General features: G+C 36.9%; 2 protein-coding genes across 3 annotated transcripts in view; one reads left to right on the top strand and one right to left on the bottom strand.

The window, feature by feature from the left end:
- Positions 1 to 16,614, bottom strand: part of dnajc7 (DnaJ (Hsp40) homolog, subfamily C, member 7) — a 28,126-nt gene extending 11,512 nt beyond the window's left edge. The window contains exons 1-6 of one of the 2 annotated variants that reach the window (XM_056453261.1): positions 16,451 to 16,614; positions 8,467 to 8,555; positions 8,026 to 8,150; positions 5,351 to 5,464; positions 5,187 to 5,261; positions 2,818 to 2,936 (exon numbers count right to left, since the gene is read on the bottom strand). In XM_056453261.1, the coding sequence (XP_056309236.1) occupies positions 2,818 to 2,936; positions 5,187 to 5,261; positions 5,351 to 5,464; positions 8,026 to 8,150; positions 8,467 to 8,555; positions 16,451 to 16,614 (686 nt within the window). The remainder of the gene's footprint in view (positions 1 to 2,817; positions 2,937 to 5,186; positions 5,262 to 5,350; positions 5,465 to 8,025; positions 8,151 to 8,466; positions 8,556 to 16,450) is intronic. The other variant, XM_056453262.1, reaches the window with a different exon arrangement.
- Positions 16,615 to 20,582: 3,968 nt separating this feature from the next.
- On the top strand, positions 20,583 to 24,232 carry nkiras2 (NFKB inhibitor interacting Ras-like 2). The gene is made up of 4 exons (XM_056450457.1): positions 20,583 to 20,626; positions 20,824 to 20,930; positions 22,978 to 23,219; positions 23,412 to 24,232. Exons 2-4 carry the CDS (start codon positions 20,837 to 20,839, stop codon positions 23,652 to 23,654), a joined length of 579 nt encoding a protein of 192 aa, XP_056306432.1. The 5' UTR covers positions 20,583 to 20,626; positions 20,824 to 20,836; the 3' UTR covers positions 23,655 to 24,232.
- The last annotated feature ends 1,990 nt before the right edge of the window (positions 24,233 to 26,222 follow it).

The raw sequence follows: 26,222 nt of genomic DNA, 5'->3' as shown, positions 1-26,222 counted from the left end.
ATTATTTACATGATGCTTTCAGCGTATTATAACAGCTTGTCACCCAGTGATAAGTACAATGATTCGGCAAAATTAACATTACAGTGAGCGGCGTTCGTCTTACAGGTCCATTTGCGATAGCACCCTGCCAATGGATATTGGATAAGACGAAATGGCCAAGCATTCAGCCAGAAATATACAACTATCTCATTGAAACTCCAAGTGATTTAACAAGAGAGAAGTTCAAGGCCTACAAGTCTTTGGATGCCAACAATTTTTGTTCTGTGTGGTCATGTGCAAGAAATAATGTTCCATAATTACCAGATTCAAAACTTTGGCTAGGCAGAACCTCGGTTTTAGCACTACAAAGACAAGGAAAGACGACGGAGCTGTACAAGACCTGAGTAATTAATCATCAACAAGCAAAACAACTGCATTCTGACAGTGAACTGCACCTGTATGGCAGGGTATGTGTACTTACACTTTCACATTTCATTCTTAGCATTTAGTGTCCGCAGTAAAATTAACCATATGTTACTGTTTTAATGAAATAATTGTTGCAATCAAAAATGAGTAATGTGTATGACTTTTTTTAATTAGGTCATCACTTCATTCAGTTCCCTTTGAGCCAAAGACGTCTGCGGTTAGATTTAAAAGCAGTGTGGTGTACGGTAAAAGTTAAGTTTTCTATTTTGGACTTGCCGAATTTGGCATCCTACCACACAACACGATATTTTTGCTATTGCGACCGGTCTCTTTGTGCAACTGGGAACCCGTGTGACGTCATGTGTGAAGTAGGTTGGTAATTCATCAATACTGAATAAAAATGTTAATCCAGCAGGTAGCACCTTTACAGCAGCAGGAATAACAGTTTCCCTGGTTACTGCAGTAAACAAAAGCAGTGCAATGTCAAATCTAGCAGGATTTTTTTTAAATTAACTACACAGCATCCCAATATTCAGAGATTAAATTCAGGTAAACTTTAGCATACAGATCGAATTGAATACCTTGTAAAAAAGCATTTAAGACTTTAAGGGCCTTAGATTTCTCTAAATTGATTTATCAATTTTTAATACTTTAAGACCCAGCAGACACCCTGTGTAAAATTACATTGAAGCATCTGTTTATAATTACCAAAACTACTAACCAGAGAGTTGTGGGATCAGAAAAATATCAAACTGTAAACATTTTTACACTTTTAACTGCAGAAAATAAACATGCGTTATGGATGTGACAAATAAAGTACGCGAGTTTGCAGTGTACAACATACTCTGTAAACAATCTGGGAAATAAACAACAACTGAGACTTTAAAAATAAAGAAGAGACTAGCGGTCGCTGTTTTGAGTTATCCGGTGCTGTATGACTCACAAATCTTGAATATCACAATCTTATTACATATTAAAATTATATTAATACTAACAGCAACACTCTCGCACAATACCCAGCTGATTCAGTCATTGCCTAGCACCGCTTTTTTTGTCAACAAAAAAGGCAGCGTGGTGCGCCTCGTATTTATAGAACGGAAAAGTGCATTCAGCGTGATTGGCCCCTAAAGCTGCATTTATTTGATTGAAAATAGATATTTTTAGAAAAATGTCCAGGATGGCTTGAAGAACACAGATAAACTACATTTACAGTCATGTTAATTGTATTCATGCTAGATCGGTTTAAGTGTTTGACTTTTTTACTCAGCTACATTTATTTGATTGAAAATATATTAAAAGAATTAAATAAGTTTTTTTTTTCCATTATTTTTTTCATTTGATGAAAAAAAAAAAGAATTTCAGAATCAATACTCCAGTCTTTAATGTCACACAAACCCTTAGAAACCATCCTAGTTACACTGATTTCATTTTAAATCAACAATTGCGCCGTTTAATACTTCTGTGAAAGCATTTTTGATTAAAGAAAAAGAAAACAGCATTTAAAAAATTACTCAAACTAATCCCTATTTTTATTATAGATATTTACAGTAGATGTCGCCTACGCTACTGTTCTATTGGAAGGAATCCGTCAATAGAGCCGCCATTTTAGTACAGGGTAGCGCTCCTTTGAAATGAATGTGGGATCAAGGTGCAGTGGAGGACTGGCCCATCCAGAGATATATACACACATATACATTTGTCTATGATCAGGAGTTTTCCCAGTGGTCAGTATGCAAATTTTTGGATAAGTGACCTCATGAGCATTCCTGACAATGAGCAAGTGTTTGTGTGCATGGAAATGAACTATCCTCCTTCCCTGTTAAATTTGATCTAATTCATGTCCTGAAACACTCCTCCTCTCCTGCTTTCACTTCTTATTCTAATGGAGGGAGCGATTCATTTGTGAATGAATCCCTGTTATGAATCTCGTTCTCTTAGCTGACAATAATGCATGTTTCTGGCACCGCAGCATCTTGTTGCCATATTTAATTTACATTGTTTGCTGATTTTATTTATCAAAACTATCGTAAGCCTAGAATAAAGTGCAGGTTGGTGCTACTTTGCCTTATTGTCCGTGCAGTGACTGTATTATCATCAATAACGTAATTTGCTTAGCACAAAAGTTTGTAACATACAAAAATGTAGAAGTCGATATCTTATCTATGAAATGTTCTGCCTTTGTGCTTTGTTTTCTTTGTTTGCTCGTTACTACACCCGTACACAGCACTAAAGTCCAGCATCTTCACACTGGCTTTGGTCTTGACTAGTGCGGTTGAATGGCATTTGTCCTGAGAGTACTGTACAAATGTGGCGGCACTATTGACGCATGCTTAGGGTCCGTATGCGATATCTAGTGTATATATTATGCATTTTTATTACTGAACAAACACCATAATACTGTAATGCTGTTACCTGGCAACCGATTGGGCCTCTGGGTATCTCCCCAGCAGAGCCAAACACTCTGCTTTCAGCACCTTGAACCGGTGGCATGCAGACGCAGAATCCAGTACCCGATCCATACAGAACACCACCTACAGAAAGACACACACTGATGTTCATCTGTACTCCAGACTGCTAGTTTGATGGTTTCTTGTTTCAATCATAATTGTGCCATGTAGTATTCATTTACATTTCACAATTCTAAGTTTAGTTTTTAGGGCGCTTTCACACCTAGACTTTTGTTCTGGAACCTGGCTTGTTTCCCATTTAGTGCTGTTCGTTTGACATGCGTGAATCCAGCAATCGCGCTCGGGTCCGCGCCAAAACAATCGGCCCGAGATCGCCTGAATGAGGTGGCCTCGGCTCGATTGAAACTAACCTTGGAGCGGATTGATTGTAGTGAGAAAGCAATACGATCCAATGAACTAACGTGTTTTATGGATATGTAATAGGCATATCTGGCTATATGAGTATATGAGTAGGGCGGGATGTCATCAGTCCTACGGGTAAATGTGCGTTTCATGTCGAATATGAAAGTGAAAGTAGGGGACAATGGGACAATAGTCATTTCCAAGGTTTACCATGGTTTGGAAAAGTCAAGTTTTTAAAACCGACAAAATGTTCTATAATAAGATTTTATTTATTTATTTATTTATTTAAGTTTATTTATATTTATATATATATATATATATATATATATATATATATATATATATATATATATATATATATATATATATATATATTTATATTTATATTTATATATATATATATATATATATATATATATATATATATATATATATATATATATATATATATATATATATATATATATATTTTTTTTTTTTTAGGACAATAGTATTTCCAGCAGAAAAAAATATCCAAATATGCCATTTTAAATTGTAAAGAAATCAGTGTTTTTAAAACTAATAAGGACAGCAGAAGTCAATGGACCATTTGAATTATTTAGCCTGACATGTCTACTGTTACAAAATACTTTAAATGTTTCTCAAAATTAAATATATTGTGTTCAAAGGGGATTTCTTTTTTGCTTTTTTTACCCAGACATTAAAAAAGAAAATATTTTAGAGCAGGAATCACAATACCGTGAAATCGTGATTTTTTTTCTGTAAGGTTTTAATAATGTCAGAATCTTAAGTGAAAGCATGCTGAACTATTAACGAGAGCAGTTTATCCGTTAGGAAAATTGACTGAACTGCAGTCTGGATTTATCTATTATTTCTCTCTATAATGTAAAGCCTATTGTGCCTAATTTTAGGCTCCAGCTATGTATGAAAAATCTTACCTCTAATTTATATCTGGTGACTATGTCTGTGAGTGTCACCATTCAAAATTAAAGCACAGCTTTTCGCTTATGAGGTCTTATTTCTCATCATCACAAGTTAAAATAAGGACGCATGACAGCTGAGCAGGTCTATGAAAAATAAAGCGTGGAACTCTGATCAATGTGACAAAGTTTACTCGCACGTGACTTGTTTTAGCTATTTTAGTCCGTTTAGAAACTCTGCCGTGTGAAAGCGAACCGCACCAAGAACAAAAATAAACATTGTAACAATTAAAATCTCACGCTAACTATAAAGGACAAAACAAAACAGTATTGCTGCTTCAGAATATTTCAGATATATGGACACATATTGAATGTGGAGCAGAACCACATCACACGCAACAACTTGATCTTCCATAGTTAAATGAGTTTGATAAAGCGTGCAACATTTTCACACTAGAAAGCCTGATTTATGTTATCTTTATGTTTATTTTTAATACAAGATCAATGTAGCGAAATTTGACGCATTTGCCAGTGAAGTAGTAAAGGTAGACAGCGTTGTCACCAGAGCAAACTTTGATGCTCTTGCCACCTTTGGTCTGGAACGCACAGGTAAAGACAGCATTTTGGTCCTAACAGTTGAAACAAAAATAAAATAAAATATTTTTTTTTACAAATGTAAGGATAATAAAAAAATATGAATGAAAAAGATTGCCATTTACTAAAATAACCACATGTAAAATTGGACCTGAGTTATTTTTGATAGATTTTTATAATTTTTTTAATTTATAAGAGCTGTAATTTATTGAACTATGTTTGAGACAGTCAAACCATAGGACAGTTCACAAAAAAAAAACAAAAAAAAAAAAAAAACACAGAAGCAGAAGCGATTACAGCATTTAAATGGCCCAAACTAATTATTATATTATATATTCTGTTTACATATTTTATTAAATACATGAAATGGCAACGATACGTCAACAACCCAGAAACAGATGCAAAGTACATGGGTACAACACTAGATCAACCCCACAGCAGCAAGAGACACACTCACCATCCGAAAGTCTCTCTTCTCGAAGCTGATCTCCGCCATGCGCTCGTACTCCAGGATGGATTCTGCATTCTTCATCTGCAGGAAATACAACCAGCAAATTAATGACGCATGTTTTTAGGTTCACAGGTGATCATGGATGTTGGTGTGTGTTCCGTTCACAGTACCTCCTGCTGGGCCTGGCTGTTGTCTGGTTCCCGCTCTAGAACTTTCTGTAAGCAGCGAATGGCGGCCATTGCATTGCCAAGCAGCAGGTGGCACTTGCCCTCACGCATGTGTCCCTGTGAAGCACAATAGTAATGATTGGTGATCATTTAAAACATTCAAATTTAGACTACATGCATTAGTTGTGTTTCCCAACCCTGTTCCTGAAGGCACACCAACAGTACACATTTTCAACCTCTCCCTAATCAAACACACCTGAATCAACTTATCATAACATCAGAAGAGACACCACCACCTGAAGTCAATGGGTCAGAAAAGGGAGACATCCAAAATATGCACTGTTGGTGTGCCTCCAGGAACAGGGTTGGGAAACACTGCATTAGTTTACCTTTAGCAGGTGCTTTTATCAAAGGCAGCTTCTATTACATTCAAGGTATACATTATACATCGCTAGTAAACATTGTTTTACTGAAACACCAAAGTGATTGGAAAAAATAAACCATTAATTGATTTAAATGTTTTACTGCACTTTAAAACAGTTATTAATGAACATATTAATGTAGGGTTTATATGTCGGCAAATCTATCCTAAAAAAAACAGAGTGTTATATGAAACTACATTCACACGTTAAAGCTCATCAATATTATTCACACTAGCAGCGACCTTGTAACCGACTACCGCTCTGGGTGGCGACTGAAACGTTGTGGGTGTTCCCACCTTGAGGTTGCTTAGGTAACGTTTATGGTGATTGAGTTTACGTTCCACTGAAAGTAAACGTTCAGAGAAAACACAAAATATAAATGTAATCAGTACATAAAATGCTTAATTACAAAGATGACCATATTTAGTTAATGATCAGTCTTCTACTTCTTGTTTAACAGGGACTAACTCCTAAGGAGAATTATCGCCACTAGCTGTAGTTCACAAATACGGTGATCGATTGGCATTCATTAAAATAGACTGTGAACAGTTTAGTTTCCCATTATTATATGGTAATGGTTATTTTAACTGCCGTGCATTGTATTGAGTGTTTTGGTGCTGAAATTATGGAAATAAAAATAATTAGTTAATCTATTACTTTATTCATGCATCCACATACACAAAGAAAACATAAATTACACCGTCTAATTGTAGGATTGAGTTTAATAAACTAATTCAGGATCTTAATGTTGTCTTTGGTTAAATAAAATTGTTTTTCAGTAGATGACAGCATTTTCCAACCAAATTATGACACATTATTTTATCGTCAATGAATGAAATTTAAATTTAGATATTCTTTAAAGTTACATATACATCTACACACACACACACGGTCACTGGAAGTCGGCACTGAAATGAACGCTCGTTTGCCGCTGTGACTAGCTCTTACTGTGAATGCAGCTTTACACTAGTTCATTTACACTTTGAAACGGCATTTTAGACTCAAATAGCTCCGACTGCCAATTTAGAAAAATTATCTCTGTACCAGGGTTTCCGTAGTAAAATGGGGTCTTTAGAGTTTTCAAAAAAACTTCTCTTTGGTCAAAGATGTCAAAGTATTGTGAACACCTAGGCCTGTCACAATAGTTAATATATTGACTTATGAAATACTTGGAGATGACCTCAATCATTTTTGCCATTGCAATATACATTTATAAATTCACAAATAACGATAAAGCCATTTTACAATGACATTCACATTCTACATCACCAGTGTCAAAGTGTATAATTGGACATTTAGCTGATAGGACATTTAATAGTACGCATGTACACACACACACACACACACACACACACACACACACACACACACACACACACACACACACACACACACACACACACACGCATATATATATGACAAATGACTTCATCCTAAAATTTGGAACTGATAACAGTTCAGCCGCAGAAGATCTCAGTGAGCGCCGAAGAATGTACCAGTGAAGTAGATCAGAAAAGTAATCGGGTGCCAGGTTGTGAAGAGCTTTGTAAGTAAATAAAAGAGTTTTATATTGTACACGATAAAGAAAAGAAAGCCAATGCAAGTGAAAGAGAATTGAAGTTATGTGTTAAGAAGCACACGAGCGGGTGACTACCCTAGCTGCTGAATTCTGGATTACCTGTAATCTGTGAAGATGTTTAAGAGGGATACCAGATAGGAGGGAATTGCAATAATCAATCCTTGATGTAACTAGAGCATGTACAAGCACTTCAGTACTTTGTTGGGATAGTGAAGGGGGAAATCTTGCAATGTTACGCAAGTGAAAAAAGGCAGATCGTGAAATATTACTAATATGTGAATTAAACGAAAGCATACCATCTAGTATAACCCAAAGACTTTTAGAATGAGTTGTAAAATTTACTGGAGAATTATTGATAGAGTAAAATCTTGAGCTTTGGAAATAACAGATTTAGAGCCAACCAGAAGGGCTTCAGTTTTTCAGTTTAAATAGTACTTTCATGTATTGTTGTTCCTCATCTATTGTAAAGGGCAACAATAATAAAACTGGCTTAATGTTTTCCTTTTCTTTCCCCCTCGACCATTAAAAAGTATTGGAAGGGAGGTAACAATGATTTATTTATTATTAGCATTTCATCAACTCAGGAACCCTAATGTGCAAGACAATGTAACCTTTTGAGATTTTTCAATTTAAATTGCATCTAAAATATCAAGAGTTTCCGGTCCTTGAAGCCTCACCTTCATGAAGCTATCATCGAGTCGCACGGCCTGCTGAGAATCCTCTAGTGCCTCTCTGTAGCGACTCAGCATCATCAATGTGGCTGCACGGTTGCCATAGTAACTGGCATTTTTTGGGCAGAGGTCTGTAAAAAAAATAAATAAAACCCAGACAAATGATGTAGACAGACACTTCAGTAAACAGAAAATGCCTATTTTTGTCACAACTACAAAAGCAAAAAGTCATCAAAAGCTTTGCAATACAAGGGGTTGCCATGACAAAATCTATTCTGGGCATCATGATGCTTTAAAGGAAAACGTGTGGAGAATTCGGATATAACATGCTTATGAGGGAACATCAGAGTCTGTTGTGAGGGCAGAATATGATTCAGAGGTGTGTAGGAACAAATCAGCAATAGAATCATAAACTAGACAGCCTAGTAGACTTATAAGTGTTCTTACCGATGGCCTTGGTGTAAAAGTTGAAAGCTTCAGCATAGTCCTTCTTGACATAGTATGCATTTCCCTGTTCTTTGAAACCTTCAGCTTCCCTAAAGATTCAACAAACAAAGATATATTATAATGCACATAAAAAGTTACAGCAGTTTAGAGCTGAACATTAAAACGAACACTCCATATTTTTGGAAATAGGCTTTGAGTTAAAATCCTCTAGAGTTAAACAGTTGAGTTTTACCTTTTTTGAATCCATTCATCCCATCTCAAAATCTGGCGGGTGCACTTTTAGCTTAGCATAAGTCATTGAATCAGATTAGACCATTAGCATCTCAAAAAAAAACAAATGTCTGTAGTTACAAAGTGTACTAACACAAACTCTAGTAGAGTTATAAAACGTGCCCATTTCCAACAAAATTGAAGTGTTGTTTTACAAATTAAAGAAGCAGTTGAAAAAAAAAATGGGGGGGAAATGGGTGTTTTTGCTATTACCATGATAGGACAGTATTTATTCAAAAAGTGCACATTTTGCATTACAATCAAATTCAGGAAAGTGAAGGAGTTGTGCACAGGGTGGACATGTATAAACAGTTAACCAGCAGTTATATCTTCCAAGAAAAAAAAAAAAAAAGATGTCTAGGTGTACGTTCAATGACGTGTATGTGTGTATATGTTGTCTAGGGCTGCAGAATTAACCAAATAAAAGATTGTGATCTCGATTCAACCCCCCAGACAATCTTAATCCAGCATTTCTATGATCCTGCCAATTAAAATTTTCAAGTTCAGGAAAGACGCATAAAGGTGAACATGCAAGTCTTATCATTGTTTATGTATACTGCTCAGCAACATGGACACCTCCAAATGGTGTTGATATTCGCGGCCGCGAAAATCACACATAAGCTGACTGTGAGCCGTTACCACAGAGAGGATGTGCGCACCTGTGAATGAAGTTCACTTTAGTGAACGGAACCTGCATAGGCTGTGAATAACAGGTAATAAAGTTGTAAATAACATTCAGTTTGTGGCACAAAGTGATTGTTTGGGAGCAACACGGGAAGTATGAACCGCACTCGGCATTGAAAATGAACCTGAAAGCGCGCACATCTTTTAACGAATCATAAATCGCATTTTACAGTTATGATTGCGACAAGCATTGGATATGTTTTTCTTTATAGCGAACACGGAGTGTTGTGCATCAAAATAAATGTTTACTGGTTGAGAAAAACTACTCCAGTCTATTTTATGATGAATATATTGCAAGAAGGAATCTAATAAAACAAATGTCTGATTTTACCAGTGGAAAAAAGGGTCTAATTATGTGGTCAGTGACAGATTGCAAGCATATGTCTCAAACATAATAATTTAACTTCAGAATTATGAATGGTTGTATTCTGACTACGGCACTGTGCATTGATGACCAGGACCAATCGAGAGAGAAATCGAGAAGAAGTCGAGAGAGAATTGGGAAAAGTCAGCATGTTGGAACGTGCCGATGCGCAATGGCACTATGTCAGCACACTACCATTGAGGGTATCTGCGCCAGTGATCAAATCAATTTTTAAACCCATTTTGATTCAATTTAACACATTACAGCAATTCACTTCACACCTCAAGTTAGCTACATGCTTTAGATTTTAACGTCATCTATTTATTCCTAATTTATGCAAAACTGTGCATAACAACAGCAAGAAACTATCAGTATATCTACTTTGTGTTGTGGAGGCCAGTCACACAAAAGCAGATGATGTAGATCGGAAACCGCTACTAGCGTACGCATATCGCATTTCAGAGATCTGGAGAATGGGCTGCATTGTCAGGACCCAGAATACCTCACCAGCATACCTTGCTATACAGGAGTAATAAATACCCAAACACACAACAACAAAGGATTAGTTCACTTTCAGAATATAAGTGTCCTGATATTTCATACACTTAAAAATGTTCAATTCTGTCTTTCTTCAATGTTTAAGGAAAACATGCTGGATTATTCTTCATATACTGGACAACTGTGATGCTCAGTGGTCTGATATTTTATAGTGCAGTTTCAATGCAGCTTTAAGCCAATGAACATGGGTCTAGCATAGCAAAATGATCTGTCACCTTCTTCAAAAACAAAAAGTACTTTTTGATTGATTCCCAAAGCTTTTTGAGGTCAAAAATATATAAATTCAGTGATACAGAATCCACTATATAAAGAAATCCTGTAGGTTTTCTTCAAAAACCTCAATAAATTTTCAAGATTCGTTTTATTCAGGTAGTGAACTAATCCCTATTACAAATGAGAATGCTGTCAAAGTCAATGAAGCCGTTTATGTGCATTTACACACCATGTTTTTCTGATATTGGTGTTGGGGGGGGGGGGGGGGTGGTGTACAAAGTCAGATGAGCCTGCTAAACATAGAGCCTCCACCATCAGCGGTGTCTGTTTTAAATCAATCAAACGACCCACAGATGTATAGTGTCAGGTGGGACGGAGGGCTTTCTGGAAAACAATGGAGGGCAGTATACACTCAACAAGCCCCAATAACGAGTGTCGTATTACCAGTTTTAACTTTTCCCCATTTATACAGAGTAAAAGAGAAGGGGAAGAGAGATGAGGTGCGTTAAGAGCTGATGCGCACCTCCCAAAAATGTTTTTAGAAGCAAATATGCATTTGGTGTGAGTGAGCCCTTAGAGGTCTATAAAAATGAGAAACAAACTTGATTATTTCATTGTGGTCACCAGCTTGCCATTTACCAATTGCCTGCTCACAAGCCAAATAACAGAACCACCAGGTCACACAATCATTATCCCTAGAATATTTTCGCTTCAGTCAACAGCTGAGTCGACTTAACTGCACAAAGATGCTCAAGCTCCCACTCTCCTCTGACAGAGAGCAGCTGTAGTGACGTGTTTGTCCTGTGCCACCTGTGGGGTCATAACGTCATGCTCACACACCCTGTAAACCAAAACTAGGCCTAGGCGTAGAGACGTTAATCATTTGCCGATCAGGCACATGAGCTGACAGTACTATAGCTCACACGTGCTATTCAAAGGTCTCTCGACATGAGTGGAGGCTTCCTATGTAGTGCACCAGTGCCTTCTCACTTTTTCTGAAATGTTATTTTCTTAGCCCAATTGAATATTTGGTAACACTTTAGTTTAAGTAACAACTCCCAACATATACTACTTACTTATTACCTAGCTATTATTAAGATATTAACTAGTATGATCTAATTTTACATCCCTAATCCTACTCAACATCTAAACACAAGTACCAACATACATACTAAGCAGCTAATTAGTAGTTTATTGAGCTAATAGTTGTAATGGTTTGTTAATAGCGTGAACTATAAAAGGTGTTACAAACATTATGAAGGTGTTACAAAGCAGCAGTTGAAAGACAACTTCAAGTATTTTTTTTCTTCTTAACTGCATTCCTTCACCTATAACTATATTCATGACGAGAACTAGTTAATCCATACACAATTCTTATAAACAAGTCGAGAAAGGGACGGTTTAGAAACTTAAATTCACCTAACCTGAATTACTTTGGGCTGTGAGAAGAAAACAAAGTACTAGTTTAAGAAACTACAATCACATTAGGCATTGAGAAAGCCATACTTAAATATAGACATTTTTCTTGGCTGCTGCATGGAGGGCGCCATAGCGACCAGCGTCTTTCGGGTAGAATGTTTAGAACGTTTCCGTTTACAGTGATTTACAGAATTTTTCAGCTTACAGCGATTACAATAGGTCATTTGCGATCCAAAAATGGGTTTCAATAGCATTTTGAGTGGATTACAGAGTAATTTTGTGACACACGACTTTGAAAGTTGTGCGTTAACGACGTTATATTCGGTCAGATGTGGTTCAATTGCGAGAGAAAAATGTTCTCCTAGTTCAAGTCTGCCTTCAGAAATGCAGTGTGTGTGTGTGTGTGTGCGCGCTGACCTGTCAGCTGTTAGCTCAGCAGCTCTTAAATGTGCGCACACACAACACTTTACTGCATTAGTTCAAAACTAGATTAAAGACTTATCTTTTTAGTAAAGCACACACTCAATGCATCACTTCGCGGTATGATACATGAATGTGCTCCACGCAGGTTTCTGAATCTCTTTTATATACACTATGAACAGCAACTACACTAATTATTCTCTATTTCCACCTGGGGATAGTCTCCCCGAGACCCTCAGAGACTATGCAGCACCACTGATTCGATCCAAGACCAGCAATTAGATGATCCCAAGGTTTCCATAATCCTGGACCAGGCTGTATCCTGAGCAGCTGCTGTGGTGGTCATGGATGAGTGGAGAACATGAGACTGATTCCTGTAATGCACCAGTGACAGACGAGTCTCGCTGACGCCCAGCTTCTTCAGCGCCTAGACTGCAGCTCTGCACAAGACGTTTGGCCATAGGAGAAATGGTCGTGCCCAACTGAGCCTGGTTTCTCTCAAGGTTTTTTAACACTTCACTTACACCAATTGGTGAAGTTTTTTCCTCGCCGCTGTCGCCACTGGCTTGCATGGGTCGGGATCTGTAGAGCAGCGCATCGATGGATTTGCTCTTCAGTGTTTGGACTCTCAGTAGTGATTATTAAACCACAATAAACTGAGCTAAACTGAACTGAACTTAAACTTTGAAAACTGAACTGACACTGTTTCAATTTACTATGATCTTCTATGTGAAGTGCTTTGACACAATCTACATTGTAAAAGCGCTATACAAATAAAGGTGAATTGTAGAGCAATCCAGAATACTGGCATGAAACTTAACAGGTATGCAAGTCATGCAATTTACAAAAATGACCAATAAAAGTCTTTTACTGATACTCAGCTAGCTAATGTGCATGTTGATTCTAATCGAGAGCCGTTTATGTTTCATTTAGTTAGTTTGTATTCTGTGTAGTATTTACCAGGGCATGTGTTTTTCTGTCATTTCAAAACACCACTTTATTTTCACTTTGTGACACTTATTCAATCAATGTGTCAGTGGGACAGTACAGGCTACATGTGGTTGTCAAACATTATGGTGAATTACATTTGCTTGGGTTGATTATGTTTGAAAGAAAGTGGAAATCTTGACTTTAGTGATGATGATGATGCTTCATTTAAACGGCACAAGATGCCGCCTGACACAGGGAAAAATGCCTCAGAGCAGTTGTTTTTCATTCCCTGATCGCATTAGATCGCATTTTTAAAAAATGATCAGTCCAGAAGGTGGTGCTGATTGACAACAGGATTAGTTCAAAGACGTTAGAAGCACATAAAATGGATTAAAACTATTGTTTCAAATCGGTCCAAATGTGACTGTTTATACGCATCAGCTGCTGTCCGGAAGTTCTTAGCATTCTCCTTGCGCATACACGCAAAAGCATAATGGGTAATTTTGCGTTCTAAGAAAAAGGTCTATAGAGAACACAAAATATGTTAATAGTTCACTCAAACATGACAATTCTGTCATTAATTACCCTCTTATCATCCCAAAAACCTGAGACTTTTGTTCATCTTCTTAACACAAACTACATAGCTTTTGATGAAATCTGATGAAGTATTCTTGTGTAGCTTCATAAAATTAAACCACTGATGACACATGAACTGTTTTGAGGATTTTCTTGCTACTTTGTGGACTTTAAATGTTTCTTGATGCTTGCTGTCTATGGAGGGTAAGAGAACTCTTGGATGTTTTATCCAAAATATCTTAATTTTCGTTCATAGGATAAAGAAAGATCTTACAGATTAGAAATGACAAGAGGGTGAGTAATCAATGTCAACGTTCAGTTTAGGGTTGAAAAAAAAGAGACTTAATTCTTAGGCATGTTTAATACAGTAATCATGTCTGCAAAGTAGAGCTGCGCAATTTGGGGAAAATATCTAATTGCGATTTTTGTTTTGACATTAGTGATTACATTTTTTGGTAAGATTCAACTGAATCACACTCCTCAAAGTCACCTGCGGTGCTTTTTTTAGGTGCTGGTTGTTGTATTTCCTTGTGCTGGCAACAATTATGCGACAGTTCTTACAAATTACCTGCATTTGTTCGGTGTCTGTGACTTTGAAACGAAAATATTCCCATATTACTGACGTGCTGTTTTTCTTTAATATTAATTTGTCTATTAATGCTTCTGAAGCAACAGATACCATCTCACTCATCTGTGCTTTCGTGTTTTTTCGTTGTGGGCATTTCGCATAGTTGTTGCACTATTCTGATTGGCCGAACGAAAGTGTGCACTCAATTGGCTAGTAAGACAGGCACACACAGACAGCTGTCATGCATTTGCTCCGGGTGAAGGAAATTAAATTATATATATTCATAATCGCAGCCTCTTGCAATTAGCTAATAGCAATGTTTTAAATTGCAATTGCAATATCATTTCAATTAATTGCACAGCACTACTGCAAAGATTGATCAGTTATTGTTAAAAAGATTTTCCTTACAGAGAATAGAATTTTTACATCCAGAAGTTTCTGAATTCTGTCATCATTTACTCACCCTTCACCTTTTACAAACGTGTTTGACTTTTTCTTCTGTTGAACAGAAGAAAAATTCTGAAGAAAGTTGAAAACCTGTAACCATTGACTTTCACAGCATTTGTTTTCCCAACCATGGAAGTCAAATGATTCAGGTTTTCTGCTCTCTTCAAAGCACCTTTAGTATTTAATAAAATAAAAATCTATAAAAATGTTTAAAACCACATGGGGATAGTTACATTTTCATTTTTTATGTCAACTTCCCTTTAAGTGAATTAAAAATCAACTGAAACAACATTTACATTAGCTAAAAATAGAGCCAAAATGTTTTACAATATTCAAGTCCAGCACTTACAATTCACTGTTTGTCCCATAACACATGATGTGTGTGTGTGTCTCTGTCAGGTAATACCGGTAACTACACTTTGCATGGCAAAAGTTATGTCGGACAAGTTATGTCACAGCAGGTCAACTTCCTTGAGTTACAGTCCGGTAACCGATCGTTGCAACTCAAAATGCTAATAATTCACGTCAAGCCGTCCGTCCACAGAAAGCTCCAGAAGAGACTCACTATCATTGCATAGCATATCCTAAATTCTTTTAGGGTCGAATTAATGCCTCGACTTCCTAAATTGGCAGCGAATAAATATAATCGGAACGTCACATGCATTAAAGAGACAGTACACCACTAATGTTAACTACAATTTAGCTATCAAAAGAGATGTCAGGTAGAATGTTCGAGACTGACAGCCTCCTTTTACTTTCGTTTATTAAAAACCAAACAAATCTGAACGATGTATTAAGTTGTCATAACCAGTAACGTTAATTTAAACAAGTGTGGAGATGTTCATACTTTATGATGACCTGTCCTTTTAAGAGATACGATTTTAAAATAAACAAATAAATAAAAAGACGACTACAGTAGTATGCCTTTTCCAACTTGAACAAAATGTAAAATCTAATCAGAACTTATTGTCCCTCGACGATACAAGGAGACTGCATGGGCAGAACGTCATTTCCTCTATAGACTCACATTACATGCATGTGCATTGTTGTCACCTCAAATTAGCAACTAGCACCATTTCAAGCATTTTAACACAACAATGCGTCATCGTCGGACAGACAGATGTTTAAGCTGTCATGTGTGCCGGTTAAAGTGGGTCTGCATTGTGTTCTTAAGAGCAGTGATGATGTCACGTTGCTTTCAACCTAATTCTTACCCTTAAAACTGTGTCACGGCGCACAGCACATCTGTCGTGTTCATATACGACGCAAGGCACACTTTAGCATCGACTATAAAGGTCAAAGCCCATTTAAGCATGTGTTCAAAAACAAGTACATGTTAATCGCAAGGCACCCCAATGTTGAAGCAGGCGCCTGGCACACTAGGCCATCGACACCCCTTGATTTTCAAGTTATGCGGCAATCACGATCTGAGTCCTTCGTGCACCCATGTGCCCGATCAGGGTTTCACCAAAACACAGCTAGTTCAAGGCCAGACCAGCCGGCTTCATATTAAAGTGATTCGGCTTTTCGGGTACCTCTCTAACTCCTCGTCGCTGGTTAAGTCCATCTCTGGATCCACGGACGAGTCGTAGTCAACAGTCGCCATTTTGCTGTAGAGAGGCGGAGGATGAAGCGAGGCATGTGAGGCTTTCATACCGCCTTCCGCTCCGCCTTCCTCCGCCGTGCGCAATATGCCCATAGTAGGTCAACGGATACGAGATAGTGTGCGGGAAAAAATGTTTCGATGTATTTTTAAAAAAGTGCACTGATGTTTACCCGACGGCTTCCGCGTCGCAGCATATTCAAGCAATATATTTATTTCCACATTTGTGAATAAATCATTGTTTTGGGAAGCAGGTAGCTTTGCCTTGCAACAGTAGGTGGCGACAAATTACCGTATTTTTAAATTCAGTAACGTTACGCAGGCCGGAGACAAAGTTTAAAAACAAACAAGCAAAATTAACGGTTAGAAATGCTAATGAAAATGGGATATGGGAAAGTTCTTTAGCTTTCTTCAAAGTATCTTCTTTTGTGTTCAACAGACGAAAGAAATGGATTTAGAACAAGTTAATGAAGTAAATTTAAATCAGCTAAAACACATAACAGGTCAAATTTACTGTTGAAATTATTTCAGCCAAAATTATACCTGTGTTGTTCACTTATTATATTGGCCCATTTTAGGTGAACAGCTGGCCCATTTTACCTGAATGTTGTGCTGTGGTTCAAGAAGGGACCTGTCCATACGTTACCTCATAATTTTAAAAAAATCTTTTTTTCCATTTTTAATATATATTTAAGAGAACTACAGTTGAAGTCAGAATTATTAACCCCCCCTGAATTATTAGCCCCCTTGTTTATTTTTTCCCCAATTTGTTTAACGGAGAGAAGATTTTTTCAACACATTTCTAAACATAATAGTTTTAATAACTCATTTCTAATAACTGATTTATTTGATCTTTGCCATGATGACAGTACATAATATTTGACTAGATATTTTCAAGACACTTCTATACAGCTTAAAGTGACATTTAAAGGCACTAGGTTAATTAGGTTTAGGCAGGTTAGGGTAATTAGGCAAGTTATTGTAAAGTGATGGTTTGTTCTGAAGACTATCAAAATAAAAATGGACCTTAAAATGGTTTTAAAACACTAAAAACTGCTTTTAATCTAGCTGAAAAAAAGCAATTAAGACTTTCTTCAGATGAAAAAAATATCAGACATACTGTAAAAATTTCATTGCTCCGTTAAACATAATTTGGGAAATATTTAAAAAAAAAAAAAAATCAAAGGGGGGCTAATAATTCTGACTTCAACTGTATGTTAATTTATACAAATATCATCTCATGCTTAGCTTTTTTTGAAGGTATTATTAGTCATTCACCAAAATGTGGCCTTTTGGTTTAGCTGACCTCACTCTAGGCTTTTTAATCACTTTGAGGAAAAGTCTGTTTTCAGCTTTGTTCAAAGTACCTTCATTTGTGTTCAATGGAAAAAAGAAACTTATTCAGGGTTGGAACAAGTTAGGCTAAATAATGAAAAAAAGCAAATGTAATTTTCTGTTACAGACCAACCCGGCCCCATTAATACTAAAGTATGTGACGCTCAGAACGTTTGGGGGCCCCTGCTATAGAGACTTATATTTCCACATTTGTGAATAAATCCTTATTTTGCTAAGGGACGCAGGTGCTGCCTTGCAACAGTAGGTGGCGACAATTGACCATATTTTTGAATATCTGAATTCAGCAGGCTTATATCATATAAAATACAAATGCATGCAGATATATTGACATATACAGAGAAATACAGGCATATTAACAGACCTGTTAATTTTTAGAAACAAACAAGCAAAACCAAAGCATATGAATAATACAAATATTGAAAAGTATTATCTGAGGGCTATGGACTATAAACTATGCAAACAAATGGGTTGTGTGTAAAAATACTCCAGCTCCAAATGATAATAATTTCAGTTCACCTTTTTTTACTTTTTTACTTAGTTAATTTATTTTTACTGGTTATAAAAAATCAGTTTCCAAACTGGGTCTGTGATTGGAGGTACATGGGATTGAATAATAAGCAAATAAATAATAAATTTATTCATTAATTAAATTAATAAAATAAAGAATAAGTATAAAAAGACCAAACATTTAAGATAACTAAATGAGCATGCGGTATAGTACAATTATAATTGATTAAATCAATCAAAATAATTGTAAGAAATCTAAAAAGTTTTTTGATTACAAATACTAATTAGTTTAACATGAATAATAAAAGAGTATTTAAGATAAATTTATAAATATGTAACAGAACTTATTTATATTTTTAAAATTTTACAAATTATATTTATACACGTTCATTCATTCATTCATTTTCTTTTCGGCTTAATCCCTTTATTAGTCAGGGGTCGCCACAGTGGAATGAACCGCCAACTTATCCAGCATATGTTTTATGCAGCTGCAACCCGTCACTGGGAAACATCCATACACTCTCATTCACACACATACACTATGGTCAATTTAGCTTACCCAATTCACCTATACTGCACGTTTTTGGATCTGTGGGGAAAACCAGAGCACCCGAAGGAAACTCACGCGAACACGGGGAGAACATGCAAACCCCACACATGCCAACTAACCCAGCTGAGGCTCGAACCAGTGACCTTCTTGCTGTGAGGCGACAGCGCTACCCACTGCGCCACCATGTCGCCCTTATATACATGGTATAATATAAATTTTTCACAGTAAATTTATGGTCTGTGTACATGAAAATGTAGATACATTTAACATTTTTGGGATTTGGATCCCTCTCACGTGGTTGATATTATTTGCCGTGTCTGTGAAATCTTTGAAAACATCCTGAAATAGGTTATCATTTTAATTTATTTTTGGTTAACAATATAGTAACAGTGGACACAAAAACATTATTTGCAATAACATTATGTACTTGACATGAATGTATGTTCATAATACAACTTATAAAAACTTAAATACATAAGGATGAAAACTCAATACATGAATCTGTCTGCCTATCTTTAAATAAAACTGTTACTGAAAAAAATAATGACATCATTGTAAGAATTAATTCTAAAATATCAGATCCTTTTTGTACACATATATCTAACACTTTTACTGATTTACTTATTATTTATTTGTTTCTTTGACACAATATCTCATCACAATGTTTCTCATCAACAAATATTTCTCTTTGACAAAGCTTATAATATGACGGCGGAAATATGTGAATTGTAATGCTTGCCAATTCTGCAACAGTGATATTGAAACTGTTGAACATCTATTTCTTCATTGTAATTCGTCTGATATGGACAACTGGATAAAATAATGTATTTCAATGTGTCCTCCTATTTATTGGGACATTTTGAAATTTGGAGTATATTAGGTCAGCAAAGATGATGACTTAACTGCAAATTGTTTTCTCATTTTACTTAAATTCTTCATCCACCCTACTGAAAAAAACATCTTAAACCAGCCTAGACTGGTTTTAGCTGGTTGACCAGCCTGGTTTTAGAGGGGTTTTGGCCATTTCCAGCCTGGTCTTGGCTGGTCAAGCTGGTTTTAGCTGGTCATTTTCCAGCCTGACCAGCTAAGACCAGGCTGGAAATGGCTGGAAACCAGCCTGGAAATGGCCAAAACCCCTCTAAAACCAGGCTGGTCAACCAGCCAACCAGCCTAGGCTGGTTTAAACTGGATTTTTGAGCAGGGCATACACTTTTGAAAACAGCTCCTCAATTGAATGTGTTTAAACACCTCTGTAGAAGCTTCAAAAATTAATAAAGCGTGAGAAGTCTAAATAATTGTATGATGTTTTTTCTAGAATATGGTTTTATTTTACCCCTTACAGTTTCTGTTTGATGTCTGCACAGTATGTTGTTATTTTTTGTTAAGTTATTTTATACATTTTTTTAATTGTTGTTTGTTTATTTGTTTGTTTTTTGTCAATTTTTATGGTTTTGTATTTGATTCACTGTATATCTGACATGTCTCAGTCAGTTTGTGCAAAATTATGTTTGGATTGAGTTTGGCCTAAATTGTTATGTTTTTGAAAGGCAAATTTAAAAAAAAAACGACGGCGGAAATGATCAACCCCTTCATGTATTGTTGTCCTCCCGACACAAGAGGCCGCGCTGGAGCTCAATGGAACTGATGTCAAATTTCCTCGGTCTAAAATCCGCACATAAACAGGAAGGGTGTCGGGTGAGTGCATCGTTCCTTTTACATGTTTAATTTGTTGTTTACATTGACGTCCTTTAATCTCCATCAGACATGAGTTCAGTTTGGTATTCGGTGTTCAGAATTAAGACTGTGTAAAGGCGCGACAGGTGCATGTAAACACTATCTGCAATACTTCCATAACATCACTAACGTTACTTTATTTCTGTGCTTTAATGAAGACTGTAGGTGATCATGGGCAAGAGCTGTAAGGTGGTGGTGTGTGGCCAGGGCTCAGTGGGCAAAACTGCAGTTCTGGAGCAGTTACTGTACGCCAACCATGTAGTAGGTGAGTGTATTAACAGTCTCACATCGGGATGAATGAGATTATGTTGGCTTTATAATCGCACATTCGGACAGTCTCCTTAATAATATACTTTACTAATTATTTACGCATTATTTACTAATTCTAAATAGGAAAATCATATTAGCAGACAGCGTCACGGTGGCGCTGTGGGTAGCGCGATCGCCCCACAACACGGTCGCTGTTTTGAACTTCGGCTGTGTCAGTTGGCATTTCTGTGTGGAGTTTACATGTTCTCCTCGTGTTTTTGTGGGTTTCCTCCACAGTCCAAAGTCATGTGGTGTAGGTGAATTGAATAAGCTAAATTGGCCGTGGTGTATGTGTGTGAATGAGGGTGTATGGGTGTTTCCCAGTGTTGGGTTGCGGCTGGAAGGGCATCCGCTGTGTAAAACATATGCTGGATAAGTTGGTGGTTAATTCTGCTGAGGTGACCCCTGATTAATAAAGGCACTAAGCTGAAAAGAAAATGAATGAATGAAAATTAGAAGCCAAGCACTAATAGGATAATAGTTGTTTTTTAATGATAAAATGAAACATTTTCATTATAACACATTACATGCCAGGGAGCAAGACAGAAATGCATCTATTAAACAGATTGACAGTTTTTACAGTTTTCTTATCAGTAGATTCAGAAATCAAAGACGTATAAAGATTTAGATCTTCAAGAAAAATCTGAAAGGTTTACGCTTTTAAAATTTACACTTTTGTACAAAATATTTAGGAAAAATATAAAAAGATTAAATAAATAAACATCTGGATGTTCATTCTGATGGTTATATCCTAAAATAACACTTTCATATTTCAACATAACATCAGGGATTCTACCACTAAATATACCCAATACATTTTTTCCAAAAATATTTGGTATATTCACAATTGCTAAAAAGGTGAGACAGATCTTCAGTTTGGTGACCACAGGAGGAGCAATTTTTGTCAAAATCTTCAGAAATAAACCTTTGAAAAAAAAAAAAAAAAAACCTTTGTAGGATAGACCATACTCTTTTCCAGTTAATATTACCTATATGTCTGTTCCAATAATAGACAGCATTAGGACACGAGACTCACGCTGGTATAGAGAGCGCATATTTTTGTTATTTGGCAATTAGTAATTTACTAAAAGCTGTTTTTAGCACATTTAGATGTGGCACAACCTGGGAAGATTGATTGTGTTGTTGGTTCTTCTTATTTTTATTAATAATCTTAATACAAAATCTGTTTATTTCCTGTTAGTGACATCAAAATATAAACATTTGCATATCTAAATCATGCATTTTATGTCATGTCAGTTGCTGTGTTCAGTTCATTTAATCATTTTGGGCTTAGTCCCTTTATTAACCTGGGGACACCACAGCGGAATGAACCGCCACCAATCCAGCATATGTTTTACACAGCAGATGCCCTTTCAGCCACAACCCATCACTGGGAAACATCCATACACACTCATTCAGACACATACACTATGGACAATTTTAGCTTACCCAATTCCCCTATACCACATGTCTTTGGACTTCTGGGAGAAACTGTAGCAACCGGAGGAAACCCATGTGAACACGGGGAGAACATGCAAACTCCACACAGAAACGCCAACTGACCCAGCCAAGGCTCAAACCAGTGACCTTTTTGCTGTGAAGCGACAGCGCTACCCACTGCGCCACCACGCTGTGTTAAATTAATAATTATAAAAACTTTTAGAGTAGTTTTAGAACATCATGTCATTGCATATTAGTTTCTTCTGTTGAACACAAAATAAGATCTTTGTGAAAATGTATGAAACCGGTAACCATTAACTTCTATAGTATTTCTTTTTCCTGCTTTGGAAGTCAATGGTTACCGGTTTCCAACATTTTTAATAATCATCTTGTGTGTAAAACTGAATAAAAAGTAAGAAACTCATAAAGGTTTGGAATCAAAGTGTGAGTAAATTGACATATTTGGGTGAACTATCCCTTTAAACGGTTGATGAAGGAAAACAATTCATATCAGTTTAGCTGATTAAGCATAATAAGGACATGTAAACTCCACTGATCGGCAGGTTCAGAGACTATGGAGACCCTGGAGGACATTTACATCGGCTCTGTGGAGACGGACCGCGGGACTCGAGAGCAGGTGCGCTTCTATGACACCCGCGGGCTGCGCGACGGTCAGGAGTTCCCACGTCACTACTTCACCTTTGCGGACGGATTCGTGCTGGTGTACAGTATCGACAGCAGAGAGTCCTTCAAACGAGTCGAGGCGCTCAAGAAGGAGATCGACCGCTGCCGAGACAAGAAAGAGGTCTGTGTGCTCTTTAGGTAAAGACTTGTGTGTTTAAAATGTGCTACAAATGATTATACACACTATAGTCAGCAGGCAGTCTTTAGGGTAAACTGCTTGTAAATCTCTTCTTCAGATCGTCCCTTTTTTTAAAAGATTTTTATAAGAGACGTTTAGGTTTAGAATTTTGACTGACTGTTCTCCTTCCGCCAGGTGACTATAGTAGTAGTGGGCAATAAACTGGACCTGCAGGACCAGAGGCGGGTGGACAGCGAGGCGGCTCAGCAATGGGCACGGCAGGAGAAGGTGCGACTATGGGAGATCTCTGTGACCGACAGACGGACGCTCATCGAGCCCTTCGTCCATCTGGCCAGTAAAATGACCCAACCTCAGAGCAAATCCACCTTCCCGCTCAGCCGCAACAAGAACAAGACCAGCGGCTCTCTGGACAGCTAGAGATCCAGACTAACGTAAGGGAGAGCAGACACTCAGTTTTATATCCTTCACAACGTTTTAAATTGCCATTATAAGCTGTACGTGTCCAGCACACTGAATGAAGTTACTGCATTGAAGTTTTATATTGATAAACATAAATGTTGATATGTTGCTGTGTGAAATTTCTCTCAAGCTTCTCTTGAAATATTTGACTGATTACACTATACTGCTTTTACACTGAGATGTATACCTCTGCAGAAAGGATGACTCCCAATTGTTGAACGTTGGGTGTTGTATTTGATTCGTAAAATGATGTTGGTGCCATGTCGACTGCTATTTTTGAAGACTCTTTAATAGAATTATTGCAGACTGCATGGTTGTTTTGTTTCTTTTTTACTTCACATATTTATGTGAGATAACATTCCTATTTCTCCAAAAAAAAAGTTACTGATTTCAGAAGTGTGCTTCTGTAAGTTTGCAGACGCTAAATTTAGTATATGTGTTTATTTTTGTGTGTAAAGGAACACTCCACTTAAAAAATAGTCTTATTTTTCAACTCTCCTAAAGTTCAACAGTTTAGTTTCATCATTTTCTAATCCTTTCGGTCTGGAGGGAGCATTTTTATCTTAGCTTAGCATAGATCATTGAATCGGATTAGACCATTAGCATCTTATTTAAAAATGACCAAGGAGTTTAGAAAATGTTCCTATTTAAAGCTTTGATCCATCTGTACTTGCATCGTTTATGGTGACCAACAGAAAATGAAAAAAAGCTATTTTCCAGGCAGATATGGCTAGGAACTATGCTCTCATTTTGGCGTAATAATCAACAAACTTTGCTGCTGAAACATTGCTGCAGCAGGCATAATGATATTACTAAATTAGCGTTTTGATTGAGATGCTAATGGTCTAATCCAATTTAATGATCTATGCTAAGCTAAGCTAATCTAAAAATGCTCCCAGCAGACCAGGAGATCGGTCGAATGTATTCAAAAATGGTAAAACTCAACTGTTTAACTGTACGGAAGTTGTATAATGAGCCCATTTTCTAAATAAGTGCAGTGTTTCTTTAAAGCATAGGTCTCAAACTGGATTCCTGGAGGGCCGCAGCTCTGCACAGATTTGCTCCAACCCTAATCAAACACAGCGGATCCACTAATCAAGGTGTTAAAGTCTACTGGAGACTATTAAACGGGCAAGAATTGGAGGTGGTTGAAGCTAAACTATGCAGAGTGGTGGCCCTCCAGGAATTGAGTTGAGACCACTGTTTAAAGTATCACCACTGTGCCATTTTTGCCCTGATGACATTTTTGTTAGTCAGTCATGTTATATAATGTTTGCTTTCAGTTGAAGCACTTATTTAATTTCTTTTAAATCAGGAAAAAAGCTTGACTTGTAAACGGTCTACCTTAATATCTTATTTTTAGCTTCAATTTCTTTCAAATACATTTTTGACATGTTTAAAAGCATCATAATGCATTTTTGTCTGAAAACAATTACTGTATGAGCAGCTTTTAAATAAAGATGTTTGGCTGGACCTGCTTGCAGATCATTTATCTCTTCTGAACCTTCTACATTAGCACTTAGTTTACACAATGGCAGTGCTGAATGGTATTATGCTAACATTACATCTGTACTTAAAGGGATAGTAAAATTTACTCACTGTTAACGCAGCCTCTGGGAAGAAAAACTTAAATACCTGTAACCACTGACTTCCATAGTAGGAAAAACAAACACTTTATGGAAGTCAATGTTTCCAGCTTTCTTCAAAATATCTTCTTTCAAGAGTTCACACTTAGCTGATGATTGATAATAAAGCTTGTTTTGCATGCTGTCCCGGGAGAGAGCCCTGAGCTTATAAGGTCCTCTAGCCCTGGGCTCCCTCCCATTTGCAGTGCGAGAGGGGAGTTTGAGCTCCGGTAGATCTCGATGAACTCCCCTGGCTTATTTCTGGCCAATGACAGATATAGGATGGCTAAGAATAGGTGTACTCACTAAGAGCTTGGCTATGGTATCAATTTGGTATGTTCAAGTTACTTAGGTTGCGTGTTTTTTTTGGACTGTGGGAGGAAACCCGCACGAGCAAACTTCGCACAGAAATGTCAACTGGTTTAGAAGGGACTTTAAACAGACATTCTTGCTGTGAGGTAGCTGCCACCCATCTGGAAAGGAGGGGAAGTAGGGCTGGGTTGGGGGGATTCTTCAAGACGAAGCTACTGAGATAAGAAACTTATTTATTCATTGTGAGTTAGGAATCATCTGATTGGAGAATCATTCATGAGCTGATGTGGGACCAGCTGATAACAATCATAAGCATGTGATCCTCTCAAAAATAGGTTTATAAATAAATTTCACTTTGTATTCAACAGAAGAAAGAAACGCAAAAAGGTTTGAAACAAGTAAAGGCTAAGAAAATGATGGCAGAATTTAAGTTTGGAAAAAAATTTAATTCTGTCATTATTTACTCAAAAAGAAACTCTTTGAATTTGAACTGCAATACCTAGTTCAACCACTAGGTGCAATCCTACATACTGCCCTTTTATATTTAGGACTGTCATGGCCATTAATTTGGAAGATTTGCTTCTAAATC

The sequence above is a fragment of the Danio aesculapii genome, chromosome 3 (assembly GCF_903798145.1).
Source record: "Danio aesculapii chromosome 3, fDanAes4.1, whole genome shotgun sequence".
Classification (NCBI taxonomy): Eukaryota; Metazoa; Chordata; class Actinopteri; order Cypriniformes; family Danionidae; genus Danio; species Danio aesculapii.
This window is presented reverse-complemented; position numbering and strand designations above follow the sequence as displayed.

Coding starts and splice junctions, on each gene's coding strand:
- nkiras2 (XM_056450457.1), top strand. CDS start 20,837: ATGGGCAAGAGCTGTAAGGTGGTGGTGTGTGGCCAGGGCTCAGTGGGC. Junction 20,931..22,977: donor GTACGCCAACCATGTAGTAG/GTGAGTGTATTA, acceptor ACTGATCGGCAG/GTTCAGAGACTATGGAGACC. Junction 23,220..23,411: donor GCTGCCGAGACAAGAAAGAG/GTCTGTGTGCTC, acceptor TCCTTCCGCCAG/GTGACTATAGTAGTAGTGGG.